The following is a 24,414-nucleotide window of genomic DNA, read 5'->3' on the forward strand; positions in this document are numbered from 1 at the left end:
CTACTCCAGTAGTTTTCGTCAAGCGTATGCTTACCACAGAGCCATTTTGAGATTTTTTTCTATCTTCCATAGCTTTACTCTGAATGCTCAATCTTGCCTTTACCATTTTGCTTATGAAGTTTTAATATGCTTAATCACCGGTGTCTGGGATTGTTCCCAGTTGAATTTCACTTCACACGGTGTATCTTACTTTCCTGCGTCCTGTGTGCCAGGTAGTCGCCGGCATTTGGAATTTTAGGTTGCTAAGCAAAGGAGCTGGTGGCGCTGTGGTGAGAGCATTCGGCTGCTTCCGCGAGATCGACAGATGGGACAGTTGGCATCCATGGATGCCAACCTTGGAAATGATAGGGGTCAGTTCTACCCTGTCCTGTGTTGGAATTACTCCTAGGCACCTGGGTTTTAGGGACTGGATGGATTCTGTATTAAGCATTTTGGAGCTTTTTTCCTGGGACAGTTAAATTCCTTGGAAATGTTTGATCCTTCCCAGGCAACAAAGAACCAGGTGATGGAGTTGGGGCAAAGTTGACCTTAGTTCTGTGGCAATAACCTTTCAAGCATTTTCAAGCACTCCGTGTATGACTAGGTAGCAGCACTACTCTGACAGCGGGACATGTGAACTGTGCCCAGCTCTGTTATTGACCCACCTGCTCCTTTGCAGTGATGCTTCACCTGCCCTCGGGTGGGTCCACAAGCACTCACTGGTCACACTTAAATGCTAAGACTTGATGAAATCATACAAACAGCGTCTTTCCTGGCAGGGGAAGGTGTGACAGTGGGTTGTAGCAGAGACCGCAGACTCGCTCGGAGACACCATGGGGCAGTCCCACTAGGTGCTGCGGGCTCACTGGGTGGACATCGTGGGTGGTTTCCTCCCTCACCAGTGTGCTGCCTTGATTGCCTCGTTCTCCCCGAACACGGTCTCCTCCACTCCAGGCCTGCCTGGCTGTTTGGGACAGTTCCCCTCAATGCTGTAAGCTGTGGGCAAATGCAGGGCACACTTGTTTCCCCTTTTCCAAAGGTCTCGGATCTGTCTGCTTTTTACCCTTCAAAAACCTGTTGTCCAAATATTTTGTCTGGTTTCTAATTATTTAAGACAGTGGGGAAATTCCGGTCCCGACTGCTCCTCCTCAAAGGAAAAAAAAAACAACCCCTAGACTCAAGTCCGTGCGGTCCATGGCGACTCACAGCGACCCCACAGGGCAGGGTAGAACTGCCTCTGTGAGTTTCCAAGACCCAGGTGTTTGTGGAAATAGAAAGCCCCGTCCTTCTCCTGCAGTGCACCTGGTGGTTTTGAACTGCAGATGTTGGGGATTGCAGCCCAACTCATAACCACTGCGTCTCTAGGGCTCCGCCTCCTTCTCCAGAAGTGGAAATTGTTTATATTGCACTTTTAGTGTCTTACACTTTCCTTTCTGAAGAGCCATCACTAGCTGTGTATGGATCAGCGCCTCCCCTTGGCCGAGGGAGAACCTGGTCACCCCACTTCGCCAGTCACAACATCTTGCCACAGCGGTGAAGCCCCACTTCCATTTGCATTGTGATTTTCACTCTGCCGACCGGGGGCCGAGGTCCTGACTCCCATGTGGTTTGTAGGCTCCCTGTCTCTTAAAAGCTACTGAAAGCATTGTTCAAGCTAATTTCACTGAAGAGTGAAGAAACCCCAAGGCATCTTAGGCTAGAAATCCCTGTTTCAGAAAACAAACCCTCTGCCTTAGCTTTGGAGGGAGGGATGACTCTTTCACTGTCCCCAGCTTCACAGCAGGGAGGGCTATCCCCAGAAAGCACCCGAAGGTTTGCCTTAGTTAGCCAGGGGTCCCGCCCACCACCTCGCCAGCTGTACAGGGCAGAACACTTAGGTGCTGCAGCGAATCTGTCTCTTTTTTTTATAGTATTTTTTTATTATTTTATAATCATTAGGGGCTCATACATTTATCACAATCCATACATACATCAATTGTGTAAAGCACATTTGTATATTCACTGCCCTCATCATTCTCAAAACATTTCCTCTCCACTTAAGCCCCCTGGCACCAGCTCATTTTTGCTCCTCCCTCATGAAGCCTTGATAATTTATAAATTATTATTTTGTCATATCTTGCCCTGTCCGAAGTTCCCCTTCACCCACTTTTCTGTTGTCCATCCCCCAGGGGGGAGGTCACATGTAGATCCTTGTAATCGGCCCCCCCTCTTTCCAACCCACCCTCCCTCTGCCCTCCCAGTATCGCCACTCACACCACTGGTCCTGAAGGGATCATTTGCCCTGGATTCCCTTTGTTTCCAGTTCCTATCTGTACCGGTGTACATTCTCTAGTCTAGCCAGACTTGCAAGGTAGAATTGGATCATGATAGCGGGGAAGGAGGAAGCATTTAGGAACTAGAGGAAAGTTGTATTGTTTCATCGTTGTTACATCGCACCTTGACTGGCTCGTCTTCTCCCCGAGACCCTTCTGTAAGGGGATGTCCAGTGGCCTACAAATGTGCTTTGAAGGTCCACTCCGCACCCCCCACCCCCCCTCATTCACTAAGAATTTTTGCTCTGATGATCCCTTCGACACCTCGTGATCGCACAGGCTGGTGTGCTTTGTTGCTTGTTTACCTTCAAACCTTTAAGTCTCCAGACGCTATATCTTTTGATAGCCGGGCACATTTGCTTATGCACCCATTTGTCTTCAGGAATCTTCTCAGAGCACACCTGTGAGGCATGCTGCCCCACTACAATCGCTGTCCAGGGTCCTGGTCTTAAGGCTCTCTTCATTCTCCAGTGAGACCAGGAGAGGGCCTTTCAGCAGTGATTTTAGCTTCTCAACTGGCGCTGGCTTTTGCTTAAATAGTAGGTTTTACTATGTGATGCCGCTTGAAGCGCTACAAAGATCTTCCTGAGCCAAAGGAAAGAAATACCCCAAACGGTCTTATGGAAATCAAAGTGGCTTCTTACTGTTTTCCGAATGACTTCGGCAGGTTATTTCATGAAAATGGGGAAGTGCAATCAGTACCAGAGCCTTGTGGAAAATGTACCCGGTGATGAGTGTGCTTTAGGAAGGGCAGGTGCTCCCCTAGGTAAGAAAGGATGAAGCACACGGAGACAGTCAAACCCGAGGTGACTTTTTAGGTCACTAAGGTAACCCTTAGTGTGTGTGTGTGACTAGGCTTTGATTAGAATGCTGGGACAGGTCCGTGGGGACCATGGGTGGAAGGCTTCCAGCTGGTTGGTGCAGTGGTGTGAACCGCAGGGGGTCTGGCTCCTGCCACCTGCCCACTCATTACATGGAAATAGCTTAGGGTTTTTAAAATTCTAGATTGTAGAATGTTAACAATGGAATCTTCCCCTACCTTAGCTAATTTGACATCCACACAGAGGTCAACACTTCTCTTTCGGATAAGGACATGGAGCCATTGCAGGGTCACGAGGACTTAAAGAACATGGCCGGTGTTCCAGGTGAAGGAGCTGCGGAGACACTTTGGCCAGTCCCAAGGCTGGTGGTTTCTACGCTCAGCTGCACTCAGCCCAAGGTAGCAAGCGGGCAAAGGCGTGTTCACGTGCAGCTACCTGAGAAGTTTCTCGTGGAGGCAGCAGGGTCTGTCTGAATGAGGTCATGGGAATGCTGTTTGGGTTTACCTGGGGTTGCTGCCTAGGGTCATCTGGCAGTTACCGTGTTGTGTGACACAAAGAATACAGGCCAACGTACCCAAGGTGGAGAGGGGCACAGCGGTACTGAGGAACTTATTCCTGGGCCTTGGCCCTTGTCTGACCTTTTAGTGCACTTTGGCCATCCGAAATCATGCTTGCTGAAATGGCTTGTACTTTTAGCAGCTGGGCTTTCTCAGATTTTGACAGGAAATGTTGAGAAAATTTTGCATCGGGGCTGGAACAGAACAGCGGAATCTGACCCGATGCACGTGATTTTGGTAAACAAAAGCAGTTTGTGTTTCGGGCACTCGTTAATTGACATCATTAGTATGAGTTGTTCAAACCTTTTGAGGCTCTGTTCCTAGCGTTTTGCTATAATTTTCTTAGTTTTTGTGGCATTTTGTACCGTTTTTAGATTAAAAACATGGGTCCTAGGTAAGAGTTTGGTTACCTGTGTTAGCGATACTGTTAATTGAGTACACCCTTTTAGAAAACAGGTAAGGAAACACCAACAGATTATTATTTTAGAGAAAACCAGCCAGGTGCTAGTGAAAAAAAGGTAATGATGGAGGGAAAAAACTCCTGAAAAGCTGCTACCAGTTGATTTTATGAGATTGCCCTTCCAAACAATGACTTTCTCCATGCCTCTTCTCCACATCTACCTCAATCTCAAGGTTTGGGCGATACTGTAGTTGTAAAAACCTTAATTTTGATCCTTATTTAAGTTATATTATTTAACTCTGAACTTATTTACATGGAAATTTCTGTCCTGTTTTGGTATAAAAAGGCAAGAGTAGGGTAAAACTGGTCGAGAATAGATTAATCTGTTTTCAGTTATTTCTTATGGGAAAAATTGATTCGGAACGCGACTGCATCACATCTCGACGCTCCTTCTAGAAAGGTTTAGCGTTGAGGTCAGGAGTTCTACTGTAATGCTTTTGAGTCCCAGGATGCCGTCAAAAAGACAATCGAGTCCCATCAAAGCAGTGGCTTCTGGGGGATCAAGTCAAGGCAGTCAGCTCAGAGCAGTGGTTCCAAACCTGTGGGTCACGACCCCTTTGGGGGTCGAGTGATCAATTCATAACAGTAGCAAAATTAGTTATGAAGTATCAACGAAAATAATTTCATAGTTGGGGGGTCACCACAACATGAGGAACTGTATTAAAGGGTCACAGCATTAGGAAGGTTGAGAACCACTGGCTTTTAAAGGGTTATGGCTACAGATTCAAGAGATCCCCAAGGGGTAGTCCTGGTAGATTTTCTATAAAGCCCCCGGCTGATTACAGGTCTTATCAGGAAGAAGTCTGAAAACTACACTGGGAACGTTTTTCCATCAGAACAATGCAGCAGCTCAGTGTTGGGAGGGTAGTGAGGGCTATCCCAGGGGAATTTTGTTGGGAAACTTTAGCCCACTCACTCTACAGCCCTGGTCTTGCCCCTCAAACTTTTTTGTTCCCTAAATTTGAGTTCCACAAGTGCGTGCCAACTGCCACTGGGGCAGAGAGGGCAGCACTGCCTTCAGAAGTGCAATAGACCTAGATATTATGAAGGTATGTCGAGAAATGTGTTTTCTTCATCTAAGGTTTCGATTCCTTTGGTAGTCACACCTCTCTCCTGTTCAGGTAGAAGTAAATTAAATCCTGAACAATGCATAAAATGGAGCAAAGCTGATTCTGAAGTTAAAAACATGTGAAAGAACTAAAGGGCAGGAGAATGGGTGAGTTCTGACCCCAGGACGGTGCTGGGCAGGCAGTTTCTGTGCTGCTCTGTCACTTCCATCAGTGGCTCACGACGACCCCTGGTGCACCGCAGCAGAACCACCTCCTGTGGCTCCTCTAGAGGGTCTAGAACTGCTCACCTCTGGGTCGGCAGTGGTAGGCACCACTCAGGGATTCTCAGCCATACTCTACATATTTACTCTATTAGCAGACTAGACTTCACGGCAGACAGCACTGAGGTCTGTTCATAACCCAGCGTTTCCTCTATTTGGAATGATTGCTTTTCCGGTTGAGATGAAGTTTTTAAGTACAGGTAATGCTCCTATTCAGTGTTGTAAACCAAGACCTAGAACATAGTAAGCACAATTTAAAAGAAGTACACCAATATTTTACTTTAATTTTCTTTTCTTCAACTTTTCACAAAGGATTTGCTGTAAACCTTCAAGTCATCTTGTCCAATCCAAAAGCTGTATTTAAGCGCCATGGGTCCCAGCCAGGGATGCAAGAGTCTGACTTTCTAAAACAGATAACAACAGTTGAAGAATTGGAGCCAAAAGCAAACAACTGCACCAAGGTATTCCTTTCACGCGTGCTGCTTGCCTGGCTGCACTGTGAACGTGGCTGTAGCTACCCTGGGTATTTCCCCCTCTGCAGGTTCTCGTGTGGCACACTCGGACAGAGAAGGTTAATCTGGCCAATGAGCCAAAGTACCACCTGGACACAGTGAAAATTGAGGTATAAAGGACAGCAGCAACTGGTGCAGACTGCCCGGCAATGGCGGTGTGGAAGGAGGAGCATGTCGGGAGTTTAGGCTGTAGAGTGTTCAGGTACTGTTCATTTTACTTCTGATGGACACCTGTACAAATAGAGCCTGCTGGTTAACATAAGCTAACTGAATGATAAACGTTGTGTTTTTATGTGTTCCCCACAAGCAAACATCTTTGTACAATACAGCTAAGATGACCTGCAGGATACCATTCTAATCTCTTACATTCGCCACCTTTGGCCTTGTAAAACCGAAAAGGTCTGGGAGACAGATGCCAACTAAATGTTCCCAGTTCCTGACTTTCCAACATTAAGTAGCTTTTGGAAGGTTGGTGGCAGTATCTATCACAGGAAATAAAATCCACAAAAAAGGGGGTGGTGGTATCTATGGATCCATCTGTTTAATATAGGGAAATAACATTTTGTCAATACTAGGCACCACAAATTGTAAACACAACTACTGTCACAAACCTGGACATGCCTGCAGGAGCGGAAAGTGGCTTTGTGTAGTTACCCTGTTTGCACATGGTGCGGAGGAAGTCTTCGTATCAGCACTATGTTTCTAAGGAGAGCGATCCAGATAAAAACGTGAGTGTTTAAACATTCATTAAACGAAATTAGAGCAACATCCAGGTTTATCTCCCTTTCACTAACCATGTTTCCCTGTTACACACGTCATCCTAACAGCACAGTGAAGGGAACGAGGCGATCAAAGACTCTTGATACATTAGAAAACAGTGTTCAGTGATACATTTACATTCTATTTATAGGATTAAACATTCGATCATACAGTATCTGCCTACAGGATTACTGGCTAATTTGGGGCAGGGTTTATACTGTTAGAGGTATTACTAACATGATAACTACTTCCCTTATCTGCAAACATTAGAGCTACAATTTTACTGAGTAAAACTGATTACGCAAGTCGACCGAGAGCAGCTTCTCAAAGAATAATGGTTTAGGAAATCATGGGTAAGAAGAAAAGCTGCCCTGACCTAAGTGGTTTTTCAACCTGCTTTTCACCACATCAAATTTAATCAGTACAGACCAACACACAGTCAATCAGATCATTCTTAATATGAATGAATGGGGCAAAAAGAAAATATGTACATGAAGAAACAGGAACGTCAGGTGGTAGTTCTGGACGAGACTTGTATTGCATTTTCATTTCCAAAGCTGTGTGCTGAGAGTGTGACCCGATGAGCTGCCAGGCCATCCTGCCGTCGTGCTGGGGGGCTGGCCAAAGCCCACTGTGGGGTTTGCACCGGTGATACCCAGGCCAGCCATTTGCTGGTTCATCTGTGAAACACAAAAGACTTGATTATTATTTTCACCAGTGACAGTCAAAGCACTAGGGTAAAACAAAACAAAACCAGACTACCATTATTTCTCTACAGGAAGTAAATAGCTACTCTTGAGTTCATGTCTTCCACTTTCCAGTACTGCCATATAGTGATCTCAGTCATATGATAGCTATCTTTTAATACAGATAATATTGGTATATAAGTATTACTCTAACAACAATTATTCTACCTTTACACAAGTTTAAAAAGCTTTAACGAATAATACGCTTTTCAGCTATCTGACATGTCAAATTTGCAGTGTGCCTATGTCTGGCAGCGTGGAACGCCAAGGTGAGAATTATGTGCCAACTTGGCTGGGCCATGATCCTCAGTGGTTACTTACAGCCATAGCGCCTTTTTTCTTCATCTGAAGCAAAGTATATGCTATACAATATTTGCACGTCTTCATGTCCCACCCACCTTGGTATACATTTAAGCTATGTAATTCTCTAAAAGGAAAGGCAAGAAGGTTTCCATAAAGCATAGACTGAGTTTGAAAGTAAGTCAATTATTTGAGAGTTTTCAAAGATACGAACTACATCACAATAGGGCACATTTGACTTTCTTGTCTAGTACCGTGATGTGCCCTAGGTGTGCTTCAGCATACTGACCACACACCAAAGCTGTGACTGGTAATTTGCTATTTAATGATGAGAAGGGAAGAGGACTCTCTAGGCACCTTCCTCTATAAAAAACAAAACAAAAAACAGCCCCACTGCCGTCAATTACAACTCACAGCAGCTCTGAGCAGAACTAGCTGCCCAGAGGCTTTCCAAGGCAGTGATTTTTAGGAAAGCAGACAGCATGCTCACGCCACTTGGGCTGCTTCTTAAACAAGCACAAGTGAAAATACCTTAAGAAGGTGGGGGCCCCAGGACATGAGAGAGCCTGGATTCTCTCCCTCACACTCACCACCCAGCATGACTTAAGAGAGGGGTTTGAACTTCTAATCAATTGCTATCTTTACTGTTTGTTTTTTTCCTGCTAGAGTTTTACGTTAATAAAACCATTTAGACAAATCTGGCGGGCAATGTATCCCTACCTGTGAGAGACTCCACTGGGGCTGCTGAGCTTGCGGCACACCAAACTTACTCTGGGACGCCGCAGCCATTGGTCCCACCATTCCGCCTTGGGGCCCGACAACATTTTGAGGAAGTGGCATCACAGCAGTTTGTGCATTCCCCATAAACCCATTAGGTATGGGCACGCCCACCATCATATTTGGGCTCTGTCCCATTACATTTCCCATAAGGCCAGGAGCTGCAGACACAGGAACTCCCATTGCTGGAAAACCTTGAAATACAGTTGGTGCTTGTGAGGTAAATGGCATATTTGTGGGCCCCATAAACACACCTGCAATGCAACCATGAAAAGAAACGGGGTTATTGCAAACAGCTGTGCTCTCTATAATCACAGCAAAACGATTATTGCCTTTCTGTACTCACAGTAAAACAATCCTTGTCTGGTTGTTCCCTCAGAGCTGCCTACTTCCAGAATGCAGACACCTCCCTTATCAAACTGGTTATGTTCTCACAGCCCTACGTGAAAGCTGCTGTTATGGGAATGCTCACTCATTTGAAGGCAGCGGTATGCACAGAGCTGATGAGTCAGGGAGGAGACCGCTTGGAGTTTTTGCTCTCCAGAGAAATGTCCACCTACTGAGCGGCTCTGCATACTGGCCCCTAGCAAACACCTGTGGGGTCTGTGGAGAGGTGACCATGGTGCTGCCCCAAACCACAGCTCTGCGGCCCTTTAAAAAATTCTCGTAATCAATATTCATGAGATGGATTTGGGGCTCAGGGGCAGGGCTATCACTCAAAACAGGTTTTTAAGGTATTTTAGATTTTTCACTATTGTCAAAATGTCAGATGAAATGTGCACTAGCGAGAAGACCAAAGTAGACCGCATGAGTTTATATGCTGTTTCTGCAAACTATCCAATGGTCTCCCACAGGTCAGAGGCGAGCGACTATCTGGATTCACTGAAGCAGTTCGTTGTTTTAGAGGAAATGTCTTGACAGGTATTAAAAGTGAGCAAATCATATTGCCACATCATTAAAAGTATGTATTTTAAAGCTTTTTGGAATCCATGTGATAATTCAGATTACATATTGTGTACCTGCAGAGAAAATGTCAATGTGCCCAAACTTCAAACCACAGTAAGTTATGTGAATAGCTTGTTATAATTCTAAATGAATAAAGTTCTATGTCTCTTCATTCTAAAGTTTCATTTGTTTCTCAGCCATATAAATGGCAATAGTATAACCACTCATTACACAGAAAATACAGGAAACACAATTCATACTTCTAAGAATGGCTATGTAGAAGAATTACCAGGCGTAGTCTGCTGCTGAATGGTCCCGGTACCATACAGAGATAAGATGGAATCTTTGGAGAGCTGTTTCTTTGTGGATTCTTCTGATTTTGTGGTTTGTTCAGTGAATAGATCCAGATCACCAGATGTTACTGTAGACACGGGGGCAGCTACTGGTCCAGTGGATGTCCCCTGGGATAAACACCAGCACTGGTGAATTCTCCAGAGTAAAGCATAGTTCATCTCTTAGATCCAAATCAAATTATGAAACTGGGCAAATGAAGCAATTGGATTACACTTAAACTGACCATTAAACAGGATTATGTACCAACTCACACAAAAACATGTAGGTGAAATTGTCCAATGTTTCTCATTTTGAGCTTGCTACTATAAAGGAAGTAGAGCAATGCTCCATAATAGGTTGTGTGTTCCCTGCAAGGCTGAGAGAACTTTTGCTCATCAGGTCTGAGGACCTACCCCTTAGAATAAAGAACATTTCTACAACTACACAGAGACTGAAAGAAGGTCCTGCTGAGGCTCATGAAAAAGCTTCATCTGGAGAAATATATTTTAAGGTAACAATGCATCTAAATTACCCAGCAATTAAGTACAGTAAAAATCTCAACCACTAATACTATCAGCCATAACTAGAATCTACTTTTGGGAAATGGAGCAAAGGAATACACATGCAGGTATTTCATATAAAGCACAAATTTTAGCTTAATCTTCTGTATTATACACACATGTGATTAAGACATGGAAAAAGTTGTAGAAAATCCTATGAAGATAAATAAGTGCACATTGGCTGAGATTCTTCTCAAACCCAGAATATAATAAGATGATAAAAGATCATATACATAATTTTCCATAAGGAAAAAAACAAAAACAAAACTAATGTCATGACTAGCACCCATTCAAGCATTCTACTAATATTTAAGTAAAATACTATTTCAAATATATTATGCTTAAGCAAAATATGTGAGATACAAAGACCTAGTTATTTTTTTCTGAAATTGGGTATGGGTAATACCCAATACAAGAGGCAGATCAGATCACAAAGACTCAGGCGCATGGGCACTAGGATCTTGCCCCGCCTAGCCTCACACACCACCAACTTCTCTACTCAGTCTCTTTCTATCAAATTGTAATAAAAATATTTTTTATAACTAAGACTCTTATATTGCCACGAAGGAAACTGCGTGCTCATTAAAGGTTATGTTGCTAAAAATAAGAAAAAAGATTTTTACCTTACAGAGTTGCCTGATGACCACAAAAGGGAGTCCCACAAGGATATGTTAACTCAGTGTTTACTGTTATGTTGCTTAGAGAACTATAATATCATGCCATGGTCTAGTCATCTTATAAGCACTTAAGTATCCAACATAGAACCTCAAAGATAAAAGATAGACCATTTATTATCTGTCATTTTTTTACTGCAGGAGGTTGAGGCCCTTCAACCAAAGGGGTTTCCAGGACAAAGTAGGACAGGCCCCAGCAGCTGTGCAGGTCTGGATATTGATAGTGAATGCATATTACACACAGGACAGGCAAGGGACTTCTGTCAACAGAAGCTCTAGAACAGCAGTTCTCAACCTGTAGGTTGCGACCCCTTTCCTTCACCCGATTCATATCAGTAGCAAAGTTACAGTTATGAAGTAGCAAAGAAAATAATTTTATGGCTGGGGGTCACAATATAAGGAACTGTATTAAAGGGTGGTGGCATTAGGAAGGTTGAGAACCACTGCTCTAGAAGGAGTCCCCACCCAAAAACCACATGTACCTTCTTGTCAGCTAAAGAGCCCCCTTAGCGGACAGTACTCTTTCACATGAGTGGGAAAATCCTTTACTAGAATTTTCACTCTGCTCCATAAAATAAAATAGAAGGGAAAAAAATATATGGTTCAGAGTAACTCAATCTTAAGAAACAAACTCTTTGAATTCAATTTCAAATAAAAATCTACCAAAGTTGGTAAATTACATTATATCAGTGTATTCATAAAATTTGATGTTTTCACTCCTCACACGAGCTGCGTTTGGAAGGTACAGTGGGACAGATCCTATTTATATGGCTTTTCTATTCATGGTCTTGTATCTCCTGCCCAATGGTTGGCTAGGACTATGCAAGTAAGGTGTACCGACCTTTACAACAAGAGCGTAGAGTTTTGCCATTCCACTAGGTTTAAAATGGACCATCCCAGACGCAAAAAAATAGGACCTCACTATCACCAACCTAGGGACACAGGAACAGATTGTGTCCTTCGGACCCTGCACTGGGAATATTCTCGTCCCAGGAGACAGAGACTGTGCAAGATGGAGAGAAGTGAGAACAACAGAACCGCGAACCGCAAGCGATCGTAAAATGGCACAATGGACACTCTGGCCCAAGAACAAGTCCTCAGCAACTTTGGGCCAAGGCTTATTGATGGAATGGGGTGTCCCTGGGTATTTACTGACAGAGCTAAAGGGCTTTGTAAGCAAGCAGACATAGGTGGACGCTAGGGGGCTGAGGGCCAGCCTGCAGACAACTGATCTTAACTGGATCCTGAGTCATTCCTAATCTTGAATTGTACCCCATTTCTTCTTAATAAAGACCATAACTGTAAAGATGGTCTGTGAATTGGGTGTGGCCCCTGCAATACATTATTGAATGCAACAGAGAAGTGGGGACTGCTATGGGAGGGGTTGATCACATCAGAATTAGTGAAAAAGCTGGAGCGTAGAGACATGTCTGACTTCCACCTCAGGCTGATGACCCCCCCTTCCCACTTGTGAAGTTAGATGAGTAGGTCTGACAGATGCCCTTTTTACAGATGCATGCACATCCTCTATCTTCAAAGTATCATTCTGGAGGGAGAAAAAAGTCTGGATTTTAATCTTTATATTTAGTTCACATAAGAGCTAATTCTGCTCACCAGATAGTTTACGAGAGTCAACACATCTGTCACTCACAAATCATCTAGATGTGAATTAAAATTTTCAGTTCCACATCAATTACTAGTCAGGAAATACAACCTATGGTAGCTGGGTAAGTCCCCTCCTACAGCCAGGAAGCAAGCACACACCCCCAGCTGACCTTGTCCTGGTGCTACTTACACTGAAGAGTTCAGTGAAGCGCACACTGCTCTATTTGCTGCTTTGTTCCTGCACACAACCCAAACTCCAATGGAGCCTCAGATGTGATGTCTAATTTTCCAAACAGTTAAAAGCAACTCCCATACCCAATGGAATTTAAAGAAGTCTAGCAGATGTTAACAGCCTCACTAGAATGCTAAACCCAAATGAACTGCTTTTCATGCTCAGATTGTTAAATGTCCTACATTCTTCTTTCTATGGCTATAATACTAGGGGCTCGGCACCTTTTTTTACTCTGAGATGCACACAAATTTACAAGGTAGTTAATGTTAATTGAAATATTGTTTAATCTTTTTATGTATTGGGGAAAGACCAGTATTGTTCATAATGCTGGAGACAAGTCTGACAAAAGACCTGTTTAATCTCATTCTTCATTCTATTTTTTCAATTCTAGTGGTAATATAACTATACAATTAACCGTAATTAATATTTAATGCCTAAAAATATTAAAGCATTCCAACCTGACAATTCTGTTCTTTTAGAGAAATATTTTACCCAAAAAACCATGCTGTATTGAAACTGTTTGCTTATATTTGAACAGTAAAAATTAAAAATAGAATTTTAAAGATGTATGTATTATTTAAGTTCTTAAAAGAATATAACCTAGTCTGATAGGTCATATACTTTACTTTCTAGATATTCTATATAATATTAAGAGGGCAATTCAAAAATTCCTCACTGTTAATATTTTTGAATCATTAAATTACTATTCTAAATAGTTAAAATAATTTCTTTGGGTGGGTGTGGTTTTAAGGCTATTAAAACCACTTATTTTCATAAAAAGCTACATTTTAATCAAAAACACAACTATGAAGTAGGAAAAGAAAATGAGCACTGACTGTGCTATAATTAATTTTTTTTCCCCTACAAGCAGAAACCACCACCACCATGGTAATGGGGCAGAAAGAACTAATGACTTCCAGTCAATAGTTAGAAACGAAAACTACACTTTGAAAACCTCTGAAGTAAATGACCTTGTTGATCTAAAACAAGGTTGAAGTAGCAAGAGTTTTCCACAGGTTCATTCTAAACACAGTTGTTAACTCCTTACTCCTACATTTAGGGGGAAAAAGAAAAGGTTAGCAGAATTTTGTTGTGAACAGTTAGAAGAGACTATTTTCAGGCCTCTCAGTCTCCCATGAAAAAGCTTAATTCTGCCTTTGTTGTGTAAAAGCAGCCACAGACTCTAGGTAAACAAATGGGAATAATTGTGTTCCAATAAAACTTTATTTATAAAATCAAGCTGCAGCCTCAGTTTACTGACTCCTGGCTTAAAAGGTGGGGGGCTTTCCCAGAAACAATTTCCAAGAGCGAAAGTTTTTCAAAAAGAAAATAAGCAGGTATAGCCTCAATTGTGTCACCTACCTGACCTGGAGGCAAGGGATTCGAGATCATTGGTCCAAAGATGTCCAGGTCATCACTCAGGGCTGGCATCGTGGTTGGGTTCCCATTGGTTACTGGTGCTTCAGCAGGGCCATCTGGACAGAAAACCAATGGTGATTTACAGCAGAATCCCTTTCATTATTAAAACTAACAATTATGGTTAAAAAAAGGAAGTAGTGGACACAATGCTTCCCTCCTATCCCAGAGAAACCATTTCCAGTTTTATTTTTACAGAAATACTCATACTAACTCATTAGAATACTGTATATCCAAATATCCTCCTTTGACACAAATGGTATACTACTATTCACATTATCCACTGTGCTTTTCAAAAATGATATCCAAAACTTTTACAGTGTTCCCAAAGTACTAAGCATCTCTACTAGTGGCACCACTCCAGGGGAGAGAGAGACTGTGTGCTCCCATAAAGACTTACAGCCCCAGAGACCCTATCCATGGCCACTCTGAGCAGGAATCGACTCCGTGGCAGTGGGTGGGTGGCTCTCAGTACTTTACATACAAGAAGTCAGTCTCTATAAGCTTATAAAACAGATACTTTCAGATGGCTACATGACTGACTGAGATCATGATCTTACCTCTTAACACACATCCACGTTGTGTATTCTAAAGGTCCTGTCATCTCATGCATATCTACCTTTTAAGAAAACGTGACGATCTACAATGTTGCACCAGTGGGGAAGCACCGGTTAGTGTGGTCTAGTGGTCCCACACTAGGCATGGGGAGCATGGGTTCAGCACAAGTCCGTGCAAACCCAGCAGTCACTCGGTGAGAAAAAGAGGTGGTAGTTGGTTCCAACTCATAGCAACCCTGTTTATAATGGAAGAAACGCAGCCAGTCTTGTGTCATCCTCACCTTGTTATGCATGGTGCCTGGTCACAAAGTGCCATCTAAGTGACTACATTAATCCATCTTGTAGAAGGTCTTTTTTTTTGGGGGGGGGGGGCGCTGACCTTCTACTTTTCCAAGTATAATGTCCTTTTCCAGGGACTTGATCTCTCATATGTCTAAAGCCCATGAATTAGTCTCAACATCCTCGCTTCTGTGGAACCTTCTGGCTATCCTTTTCCCGTGACTGATTTGTTAGCTTTTCTGGTAGTCCATGGTACTTTCAATATATTCTCAGCCAATACCATGATTCAAATGCATCGGTTATTCCCAGCCTTTATTTATTGTTCATCTTTGATATGCACATGAGGCAACTGAAAATTCTATAGCTAGGAGCAAGCACACCTTCTTCAAAGTGACATCCTTGCTCTTTCACACTCTGAAGGGGCCGGATGCAGATTTGCCCAATGCAATATAGTTTGATTTCTTGACTGCTGCTTCTGTGAGCAGAAACCAAGCAAAATGGAAATACTTGACAACGTTGGATTCTTCACCATTTATCTTATGTTCTGTTGGTTCAGTTGTCAAGATTTTGGTTTCCTTTACATTGAGTTGCAATCTATCCCGAAAGCTGCCACCCTTGACCTTCATCAGCAAGCAGGGTTGTGTCATCTGCATAATGCAGGTTATTAATTAACCTGCCAATCCTGATGGCAATCCAGCTTCTTGAATTATTTTCTCAACACACAGGTTGGTTACATGTGGTGAAAGGATACAACCTTGACACACACCCTTCCTGATTTTAAACCACATAGTATTCCCTAGTTCTGTTTGAATCACTGTCTCTTGGTCTATGTACAGGTTTCACATAAGCACAAATCGAATGTTCTGGAGTTCCCATTTTCTGTTTACCAGAGTTTGTGATGATCCACACAATCAAATGCTTTTCAGAGTCAATGATGTAAACTTTTTTTCACCTTTTATTCTCTTGCAGCCAAGATACATCTGACATCAGCAATCTCCCTTGTTCCATGGCCACTTCTAAGCTCACCTTGATTTCTGGGTGTTTCCTGTTGATATACTGCTGCAGTAGTTTTTAAATTAGCTCCAGCAAAATTTTACCTGCATGTGAAATTAATATCTGCATTGTGCTGGATCACCTTCTTTTGGAATGGGTACAAATATGGATCTCTTCAGTCTGTTGGAAAATTTCTTGGCATAGGTGAATGCTCCCAATGCTCGTTAATTTAGTGAAACATTTCAAATGGTATTCTGTTAATTCCTAGAGTCATGTTTTTTGCTAAAACCTTCAATACAGCTTTACCTTCTTCCAATACCATCAATGATTCTTAATCATATACTACCTCTTAAAATAGGTGAATGCAGGGAAATTATTTTTGTATTAATAACGTATATTCTTTCTCTATTACTTTTTCTATCATCTAATATTTTGCCCATGAAATTCTTCATTAGCACAACTCAAGGAGTGAATTCTTCTAATTTTTTCAGCTTGAGTGTATTTTCCCCTCCGTAAAAATTACAGCCTTAGAACCCTGTGGAGCAGCTCTACTTTGTCCTATAAGGTAGCAATGAATCGGAAACCATAGATTTGGGTTTTGGGTTTCTATAGCAAGCATCTAGAAAACGCAAGCCCTTCTTTACACAAGCAAAGGGGCTGCCTTGAATGATGGTAGGGCCAAGCCACTGAACTCCAGGGAAAGCAACTCTGACAGATTTGTTTAGTTATATACAACAAAAATTTCTGGTTTCTACTTCCTGTGACATTAAATTTATGAGGAGGGTGGTGTGGGGTAGGTGTACGGTGTAGTGGAGACAATGTTCAGGAGTCCGAAAAGATGGAACACTTCACACAGCTCAGTCTTCAGTGGCTACAGCCACACATCAAGAGGCACAACAAATTCCATCTCTTGGTATTTATATATTCTAGCAGGTCTTCTGTTTTAGCAATTTACAATCCTGCAGTCCTCCCTCTGGCAGTATAAACATTCCTCAAAGGTAAACTAGTCACCTGTAAAGCCTCTTCAATATCAGTGGAATGTCTTGGCACAGCATTGGTACTCATATACAACAAATTTCATGAAAGGCTTACCACCTGCTTCATGTTTCTACCATAACGCACAGAAATTCTGTGTCTTCTCTTTACCAAAGTATAACTATACCAATTGCTGTCTTTCAAGGTCAATTTAAGCTTCAGTGAACCACAGAAATACCAATATCAATAAAAAAGGTCACAAAACAATTTTTGACTATGTAGTTTGAGAAATAGTGTGTGGAACCCAGACTAGGTTAATTTGAAGGATATCAGTGATGATAACTAGTTAAAACACTTTTCATTGATAACCACGTTTAAAAAGCCATAAAAAATGAATAAACTTACTGTATATCTCTCTATATCATATCCTACATATATTAGCTCTAAATCTAGCACTGTGGGCAATTTTAAGATAAGGCTGGAGTTTTCTATGTGTACACACACACACACACACAATTTAAATACATGAGCAAAAGCACTTTTCTTCCCAAACACAATTGTACCAGAAGAAACACAGGGACGTGATGACCAGTTGAGTACAAGTAACCTTTCTGGTGTTTACCGTGAATAACGTTTTGTTTTTTCAAGCAGTAATAAACATGAAAATCAGGACAAATTTATGGAAAAGCCATAAACATGATAAAATACTATCATTAATTTTTCAAGGGGGGTGTACATTAGGAAACCTATTAGTTGATTTTTACCATTACTTGATTTTACACATCAATCTGGTTTATAGAATGCATTGTGCCCAGGAAACACAGTAGGAATGAGGTTCAAATCTTACAAATGATGTTTCCATTACAATTCATAAATTGTACACAACCTGGATATTTAGAATGGAAAGCAAGATTTTTACCACTGAACTACCACCACCTCTTGTTAAAAAAAAAATTCTAATACAATGCTTATTTTGCATACCAGGCATCCCAACTCTCTCCTCCCCTGCCCCCCAACTCCCACTTCTATTTTATTTTTTATAAGAATGCTAACAGTTATTGTTGATGTTCTTAGCTACCATAAATTCTGCCCACAACTCATGGCAATCAATGATGAATAACAGAAAGAAACGCTGCCTAGTGCATACTCGTTTCTGTGTGACCAACAGGGTTTTCACTGGCTGATTTAGGAGAGCATATTGTCAGGTCTTTCTGCTTGGTCTATGTCTTAGTCTAGAAGCTCCACTGAAACCTGTTTGTATCAGAGCAATACACACACCTCCACTGAAAGTTGGTAGTGGCTATATATAAGATATAGTTTGGGAACTATACCTCCATTGCGCCAGCATGGTATGACCAAAAAAAAAAACTCTCCAAATTCACTGCCAACAATAAATGCTGACTCCTAGTGACTTCATAGCCCGCGAGTTTGAGATTGTAACTCTTACGGCAGTAAAAAGATCCATCTTTCTCCTGAGCAGCAAATTGTAGTTCTGATCTGCCGACCTTTCTGATCCCAGTGCTCAACTCATAACCCATGTGCCACCAAGGCTCCTTGGTGTGACTAAGAACTAATGCTATCCCCTTATACAGATGGTGCAGAAAATTAGCAACTGTAACCTTAGTAATTTTTTATAAAGTAATACATTCTTGTCATTCAAACCACACAAAAACGAATTACAAGTTCCCAACACTTTCTATGCTTTACAACCCCGATATAGGACCATACAAACTTTTCTTTATATTAGACAAGGACAGTAGTGCAGGAGGGAGGTTGTGTTATGGGAGTTGCTCTGAAGGAGTTGCCAATGCCAAGTGGGTTCTAACAAAAGGAAGAACTTTACTGTGGTGACACGTGGCTCAGTGGATTCGTATCCAGAGACTGAGCCCCATACCTCCGGTCTTAAGGACTTTTATAGGGAAGGGATTGCTTACTCGGGGCTGTTGGGGACTGGCTGTCCAGCAGCTAGCCAGCAGACATAGGCAGCCAGGTTACAGGGAGCAAGGGGGGCGGGATAAGGCGTGGGGTGGCATGGGGAGAGGGGTGTGTGCTAAGGGTCTCTGGGAGCTTTTCACATTCTTGTGAGGCTCTGTCTCCAGACCTGCCCATGTCCCTGCCTCCATTGCAGTCTGTGCTGCTGCATGGACATATAACGATTTATATACTCAGTCCTTCGCTAATGAGCAGTTCGTTTCCAGATTTTCTCCATGATAATAACAAAGCAATTCACATGCAAGTTCCTTAATATAAAGTTCATCCAACTCTCTGCAAGACACCTACCTGACTTAGCTCTATACTTGCTCATTCATTTTTTTTAAACTGACCTCTTAATGTCAAACAGCAGCAAAACCAAAATAGGACAAATTTATGGCTGGTGGGGGGAGGTTGTTTGCTGGGCTCTCTGTGGGACCACCTGCATGCTCAATCAAGCTGTCACAAGAACTGTCCGTCTGAGAGGCTTTGCTATCTCCCAAGCCCAAAGGAAGGTTCCCTCGGTCCCAACACAAGTCCAGCCTCACAAGAGGCTGTAGCAACGCCTGGGCCCTCTGTGCTGCTTTTCTCACTAACCCAGTCTTCTCCCTGGGGAAGTATTAACAATGGCTCTGGATTTTAGTACCACCCCCCCACCCCCATCAATTTTTCTTGTTACTACAAAAGCTAAGCCTCCCCACAATTTTTTTAAACCCAAAATTGCAAGTCCCCAAAATTTATGTATTACCCAGTAAGTGTCAATGCTTGCTAATTTTACTTACAATCACTGGCTGATTAAGAACATTCTTAAAAATATTTTTTCCCCTCAGTCGAAAAGTTTTTGAGCTTTTATTTTCAGAGTTTAAAGTGAATAGTGAATTTAAATTTAAATCAAAGACTCACTCCTGTCACCTTGATCATAAGCATATGTATACTGGCCATCTTCAAAGCATGTTGACATGTCATCAATTTGGTCTCAATGAGAAATTACCTCTAGGCACTGAGAGGCAGATACCTTGTTGATTGTCACTCCCCTTGTTAACTTACAAGTGTGCACTAGACCAGTTTCCTGACTCCCTACATTAGTGCTCTTTAAACCACAATTCACCAAAAGCCTTCATTTAATTACAATTTAAATATCACCTCAAATTGTGAAAATCAAAGCCCAGCTTTTAAATAGTTCCTAATTAGTTGCATTGAGTTAGCTAAGCAGTTACCCAACAGTTCAAAATCATCCTATTTCCTCATCTCTCCATGCCACTTTCCTTCTCAATTTAGAGTGAGAAATACAGGCAGACGTGGCCACCAATGAACGCAACGTAGTGGCTGAGAAGCAATGTGGAAGCTCAGTGAAAATGCCTACCCATCACTGCGAGCATCCTTTAATCAAGGGCTCACTGACAGCACTGTCTCAAGAAAACCAAGATGGTGAAACAGTTTTCCAGATAAGTAGAGGCATAAAAATAAAAAACCAACACCTATTCAAATGGTTTAAAGACTATAAACCATCACAATTTTAGACTATTCAATTAGCTTACAATGAGTATGCTGTACATACTCCATTCTTTATTTGCATACACAGACACACTCCCTCTATCTTTTTCTCCCTCCTAATACAACGAGGAGACACATGGGAACCTTTTCTTCCAGGATGGAGGGAAAGTCAGACCCACAGACACAGTGCAATCTAGGAGATGGATGGGTATTTGAATTCTCCAAAGGTATGTACCTTGGTGTGGGGGTTCCTTGCTCAGCCACAGAACAGAGGTGGGAGCAGCCGGCACCAGGAAACAGTGGCCCCTTTAATCAGTATGCAGGAACAGTAGTTGTGGACAATAAAAATAATGGGAGATTCAGAGTACAAGAAAAGCCTAAGGCAAAGGGAAGAAATTTAACTGGGGACAACATTATGCATAAAGAACGATAATGAAGCACGAAGGACCCTTGAAAAGGCAGTGAGCAAACAGAAGAGATTAGGACAATGCAGTAAAATGAAAATGCAGTTTCAAGATAACTGTTTTCTTTCTACAAGTTGCCTTAGGATTCTAGACTAGCATTTTACGTGGAAAATCAGTTGGGATATCCAGGTTTTTAATTGCAAATATATCAGAAACTGTACCATTTACCAGAAAAGATTAAAATATGAACATAAGGTATGCCAGCATGCATTTACTGGCCTGATTCACATCATGACACTGATAGATGTTTAGGGGAAGGTAACATTTCAAATATGGAAAACCCTTGAAAGCCAGCCTCTAACATCGCGGAATCCTCACTATGGGGCCGTCTGTGCGAGTGCTGGTCCGCCTGGTCAGTGCCCCTGCTGCAGCTCTGCTTCTTCACACTACCGTCAGAGCTGCTGCCCACCGGATGCATTCTGAATGCCAACTTCTTGAAATCACTTCTCATGGCTCCCATGGGCCTACACAGTCACTTTCCTGGAGGAACACGCGAATCTCCTCCTTCTGCCTCCCAAGCTACCGTCTGGAAAACCCTACAGCCAATTCTGTTGATATCCTTTGCTGGATTCACTTTTCCATTTTCATGGCCACAGTTTTCATATTGCTCCGTGCCTAGTTATTACAACTGCATCTTGACAAATATGCCTACATGAAGTTTCCTCTCCCTAGTCCACCAGCTACAATGAGATGGGCATACTGTATATACTCATGTAGAAGTCGAGTTTTCAGCACATTTTTTTTCTTTTTCTCTTTTTTAACATTTTATTAGGGGCTCATACAACTGTTATCTCAATCCATACACACATCAATTGTGTAAAGCGCATTTGTACATCGTTTCTCAAAACATTTTCTCTCCATTTAAACCCCCGACATTAGGTCCTCATTTTTCCCCTCCCTCCCCGCTCCCCCCTCCCGCATGAGCCCTTGATAGTTTACAAATGGGTATTTTGTCATATCCTGCCCTGTCCGACGTCTCCCTTCATCCACTTTTTGGTTGTCTGTCCCCCAGGGGGGAGGTCACACACAGTTCCATGTAATCGGTTCCCTCTTTCCTACCCATTCTCCCTTTACCCTCCCTGTTTTGCCACTCACACCACTGGTCCTATAGGGCTCATCCGTCCTGGATTCCCTGTATTTTCAGTTCCTATCTGTACCAGTGTACCTCCTCTGGTCTAGCCAGTCTTGCAAGATAGAATTTGAGTCATGGTAGTAGGAGCGGGGAGGAAACCTTTAGGAGCTAGAGGAAGGTTGTATTTCTCATCACTGTTACATCGCACCCTGACTGGGTCATCTCCTCCCCGAGACCCCTCTGCAAGGGGATCTCCAGTGGCCTACTAATGGGCTTTGGATCTCCACTCCGCACTCCCCCCATCATTCACTATGGTAAGATTTTTTGTTCTGATGATGCCTTACACCTGATCCCTTCGACACCTCGTGGTTGCATAGGCTGGTGTGCTTCTTCCATGTGGGCTTTGTTGCTTCTGAGCTTGATGGCCGCTTGATTACCTTCAAGCCTTTAAGACCCCAGACGCTATACTTTTTGATAGCCAGGCACCATCAGCTTTCTTCACCACATTTGCTTATGCACCCATTTGTCTTCAGTGATCCGTTCGACACCCCGTGATCACACAGGTTGATATGTTGTTCCATGTGGGCTTTGTTGCTTCTGAGCTAGATGGCCGCTTGTTTACCTTCAAGCTTTTAAGACCCCAGACACTATATCTTTTGAAAATTAGGTGCTTCAGCTGATATTCAGGTTGGCTTATACTCGAGTACATACGGTAGTTCTTACGTGTTGGCAATTGTTAAGGTCAGCAACTTCAAACCACCAGCCATTCCGCTGTTTCTACTTCTGAAAATAGATAGTCTCTGAAACACCCAGGGGCAGGCCTACCCTGTCCTATAGGGTCGCATGAGTCAGCATCGACTTGATGGCAAGCGAGCTTGGTTTTTGTTCTATTCCAAAAACATGTGCTCCAGAAAGGCTCCCGTCACAGCACAATACATCACTGCTTCCACAGTACCACACGTGACTAGCCACACTGCAGTCAGTCACCTCTCCCAACCTGGATAACCACCTCCTGGGCTCAAACCACATCTTTCTCTCCCCTACTGCTCTGTTCCCACTGTTACCATTGCACTGACAGGTATTCAAAAGCTGCTTTCTAAGTGATAAGATACAGACAGGATTTAAATCATAAAATGTTCTACAAAGGTAAGGCAATAATATTTGCATTTACATGCCTATTTCCAAATGTTATTTACTCTACAAAAGATCTCTATATCCCACTAGATTTTACTTGAAATAAGTTTTCAGTACTTACTTAAATATAAATGAAAATTATATTTGCTCCACCTATGACTACCACAGAAAGAAAATTAACCTCTAAATTGAGGAAAATACTATTTAAATGAAAAAATTTTTTATTCAAAATTTCAAACTAAATTCTTACAACCTGGTCTCTTACGTAATCCCATCTCTTTCCTCACCAGCATTCTGGCTCCCAGGTTCCTATGTGACCGCCACTTGCACCAGAATCCCCCCCAGACCTGCATTTCCTGGGGTTTACCAGAGTGGGGACTCTGCTGGTACTCAACAGACATTAACTGAATTCATCCTTTACCTGAATGTCAGAGGCATTAGCTGGTCATAATCTATTTGCACAATAATTTTAAAAAATGCCAAAGAGCAACATGAGACTTTATGCATTACTAATCTAGTTTAAGGCAGATAAAAATGTGATAAGTAAATGGTTGTTATGTTTCTCATTACCATTTTTGACTGAGCGTGAACACTCAGTTCTGAGTATACCCTTGCCACAATGAAAACTGCCAAGTCTAATTCTTCATCAGTAACTACTGAGGCATCAGCCTAAGAAGGAATGAATTTAAAGTCGAAGCAAGGATGGATTAAAGAAGGCGGTTTCCATAAAATGCAGCAATGCTGTCCTCAGTGACAGAAGTTCTTCTTAAAGCTTTACGAATTTCCATTTATCCTTTTTCTTTTCTACTCAAGAAGCCACTTAGAGTTTGTTCTTTAATAAGCATTACTCACAATTTCTTTGTATGAAAACATACAATTTGCATTATTAAATGAAATAAACTGTGTGTCTTACTTTGTATATTAAAATCTCAATGTCCACTTGAAGCATATAAAAATTCCAAGCTTCAAATTGTTTTCACACGTATTTTTCAAAAATAGGTACCCAAGAGCTAAGTGGTAGCCTTGGTCGCACAGTAATGGTTATGCATAGAGTTGCAACCCACAAGGTCAGAAGTTCAAAACCACAGGAGGAAGATGAGGCCTTAAATGACACTCCTAATCTCATTTTCCCCTCGCTTTCCAACCGCCCCCACCAT

The 24,414-nt window shown here is 42.3% G+C and overlaps 2 protein-coding genes across 2 annotated transcripts in view; one reads left to right on the forward strand and one right to left on the reverse strand.

The window, feature by feature from the left end:
• The window catches only part of B3GAT2 (beta-1,3-glucuronyltransferase 2), a 51,371-nt gene extending 41,701 nt beyond the window's left edge, over positions 1 to 9,670 (forward strand). The window contains exons 3-4 of the mRNA XM_004696316.4: positions 5,772 to 5,920; positions 6,001 to 9,670. Coding sequence (XP_004696373.1) covers positions 5,772 to 5,920; positions 6,001 to 6,087 — 236 coding nt within the window. The 3' untranslated portion in view covers positions 6,088 to 9,670. The remainder of the gene's footprint in view (positions 1 to 5,771; positions 5,921 to 6,000) is intronic.
• Positions 5,724 to 24,414, reverse strand: part of SMAP1 (small ArfGAP 1) — a 153,663-nt gene continuing 134,972 nt past the window's right edge. The window contains exons 8-11 of the mRNA XM_004696318.2: positions 14,265 to 14,377; positions 9,788 to 9,959; positions 8,497 to 8,807; positions 5,724 to 7,410 (exon numbers count right to left, since the gene is read on the reverse strand). Of these exons, the coding sequence (XP_004696375.1) occupies positions 7,276 to 7,410; positions 8,497 to 8,807; positions 9,788 to 9,959; positions 14,265 to 14,377 (731 nt within the window). The 3' untranslated portion in view covers positions 5,724 to 7,275. The remainder of the gene's footprint in view (positions 7,411 to 8,496; positions 8,808 to 9,787; positions 9,960 to 14,264; positions 14,378 to 24,414) is intronic.

Source organism: Echinops telfairi, unplaced genomic scaffold, assembly GCF_000313985.2.
Source record: "Echinops telfairi isolate 266 unplaced genomic scaffold, ASM31398v2 ScPeMD7_3533;HRSCAF=4204_0, whole genome shotgun sequence".
Taxonomy (NCBI): domain Eukaryota; kingdom Metazoa; phylum Chordata; class Mammalia; order Afrosoricida; family Tenrecidae; genus Echinops; species Echinops telfairi.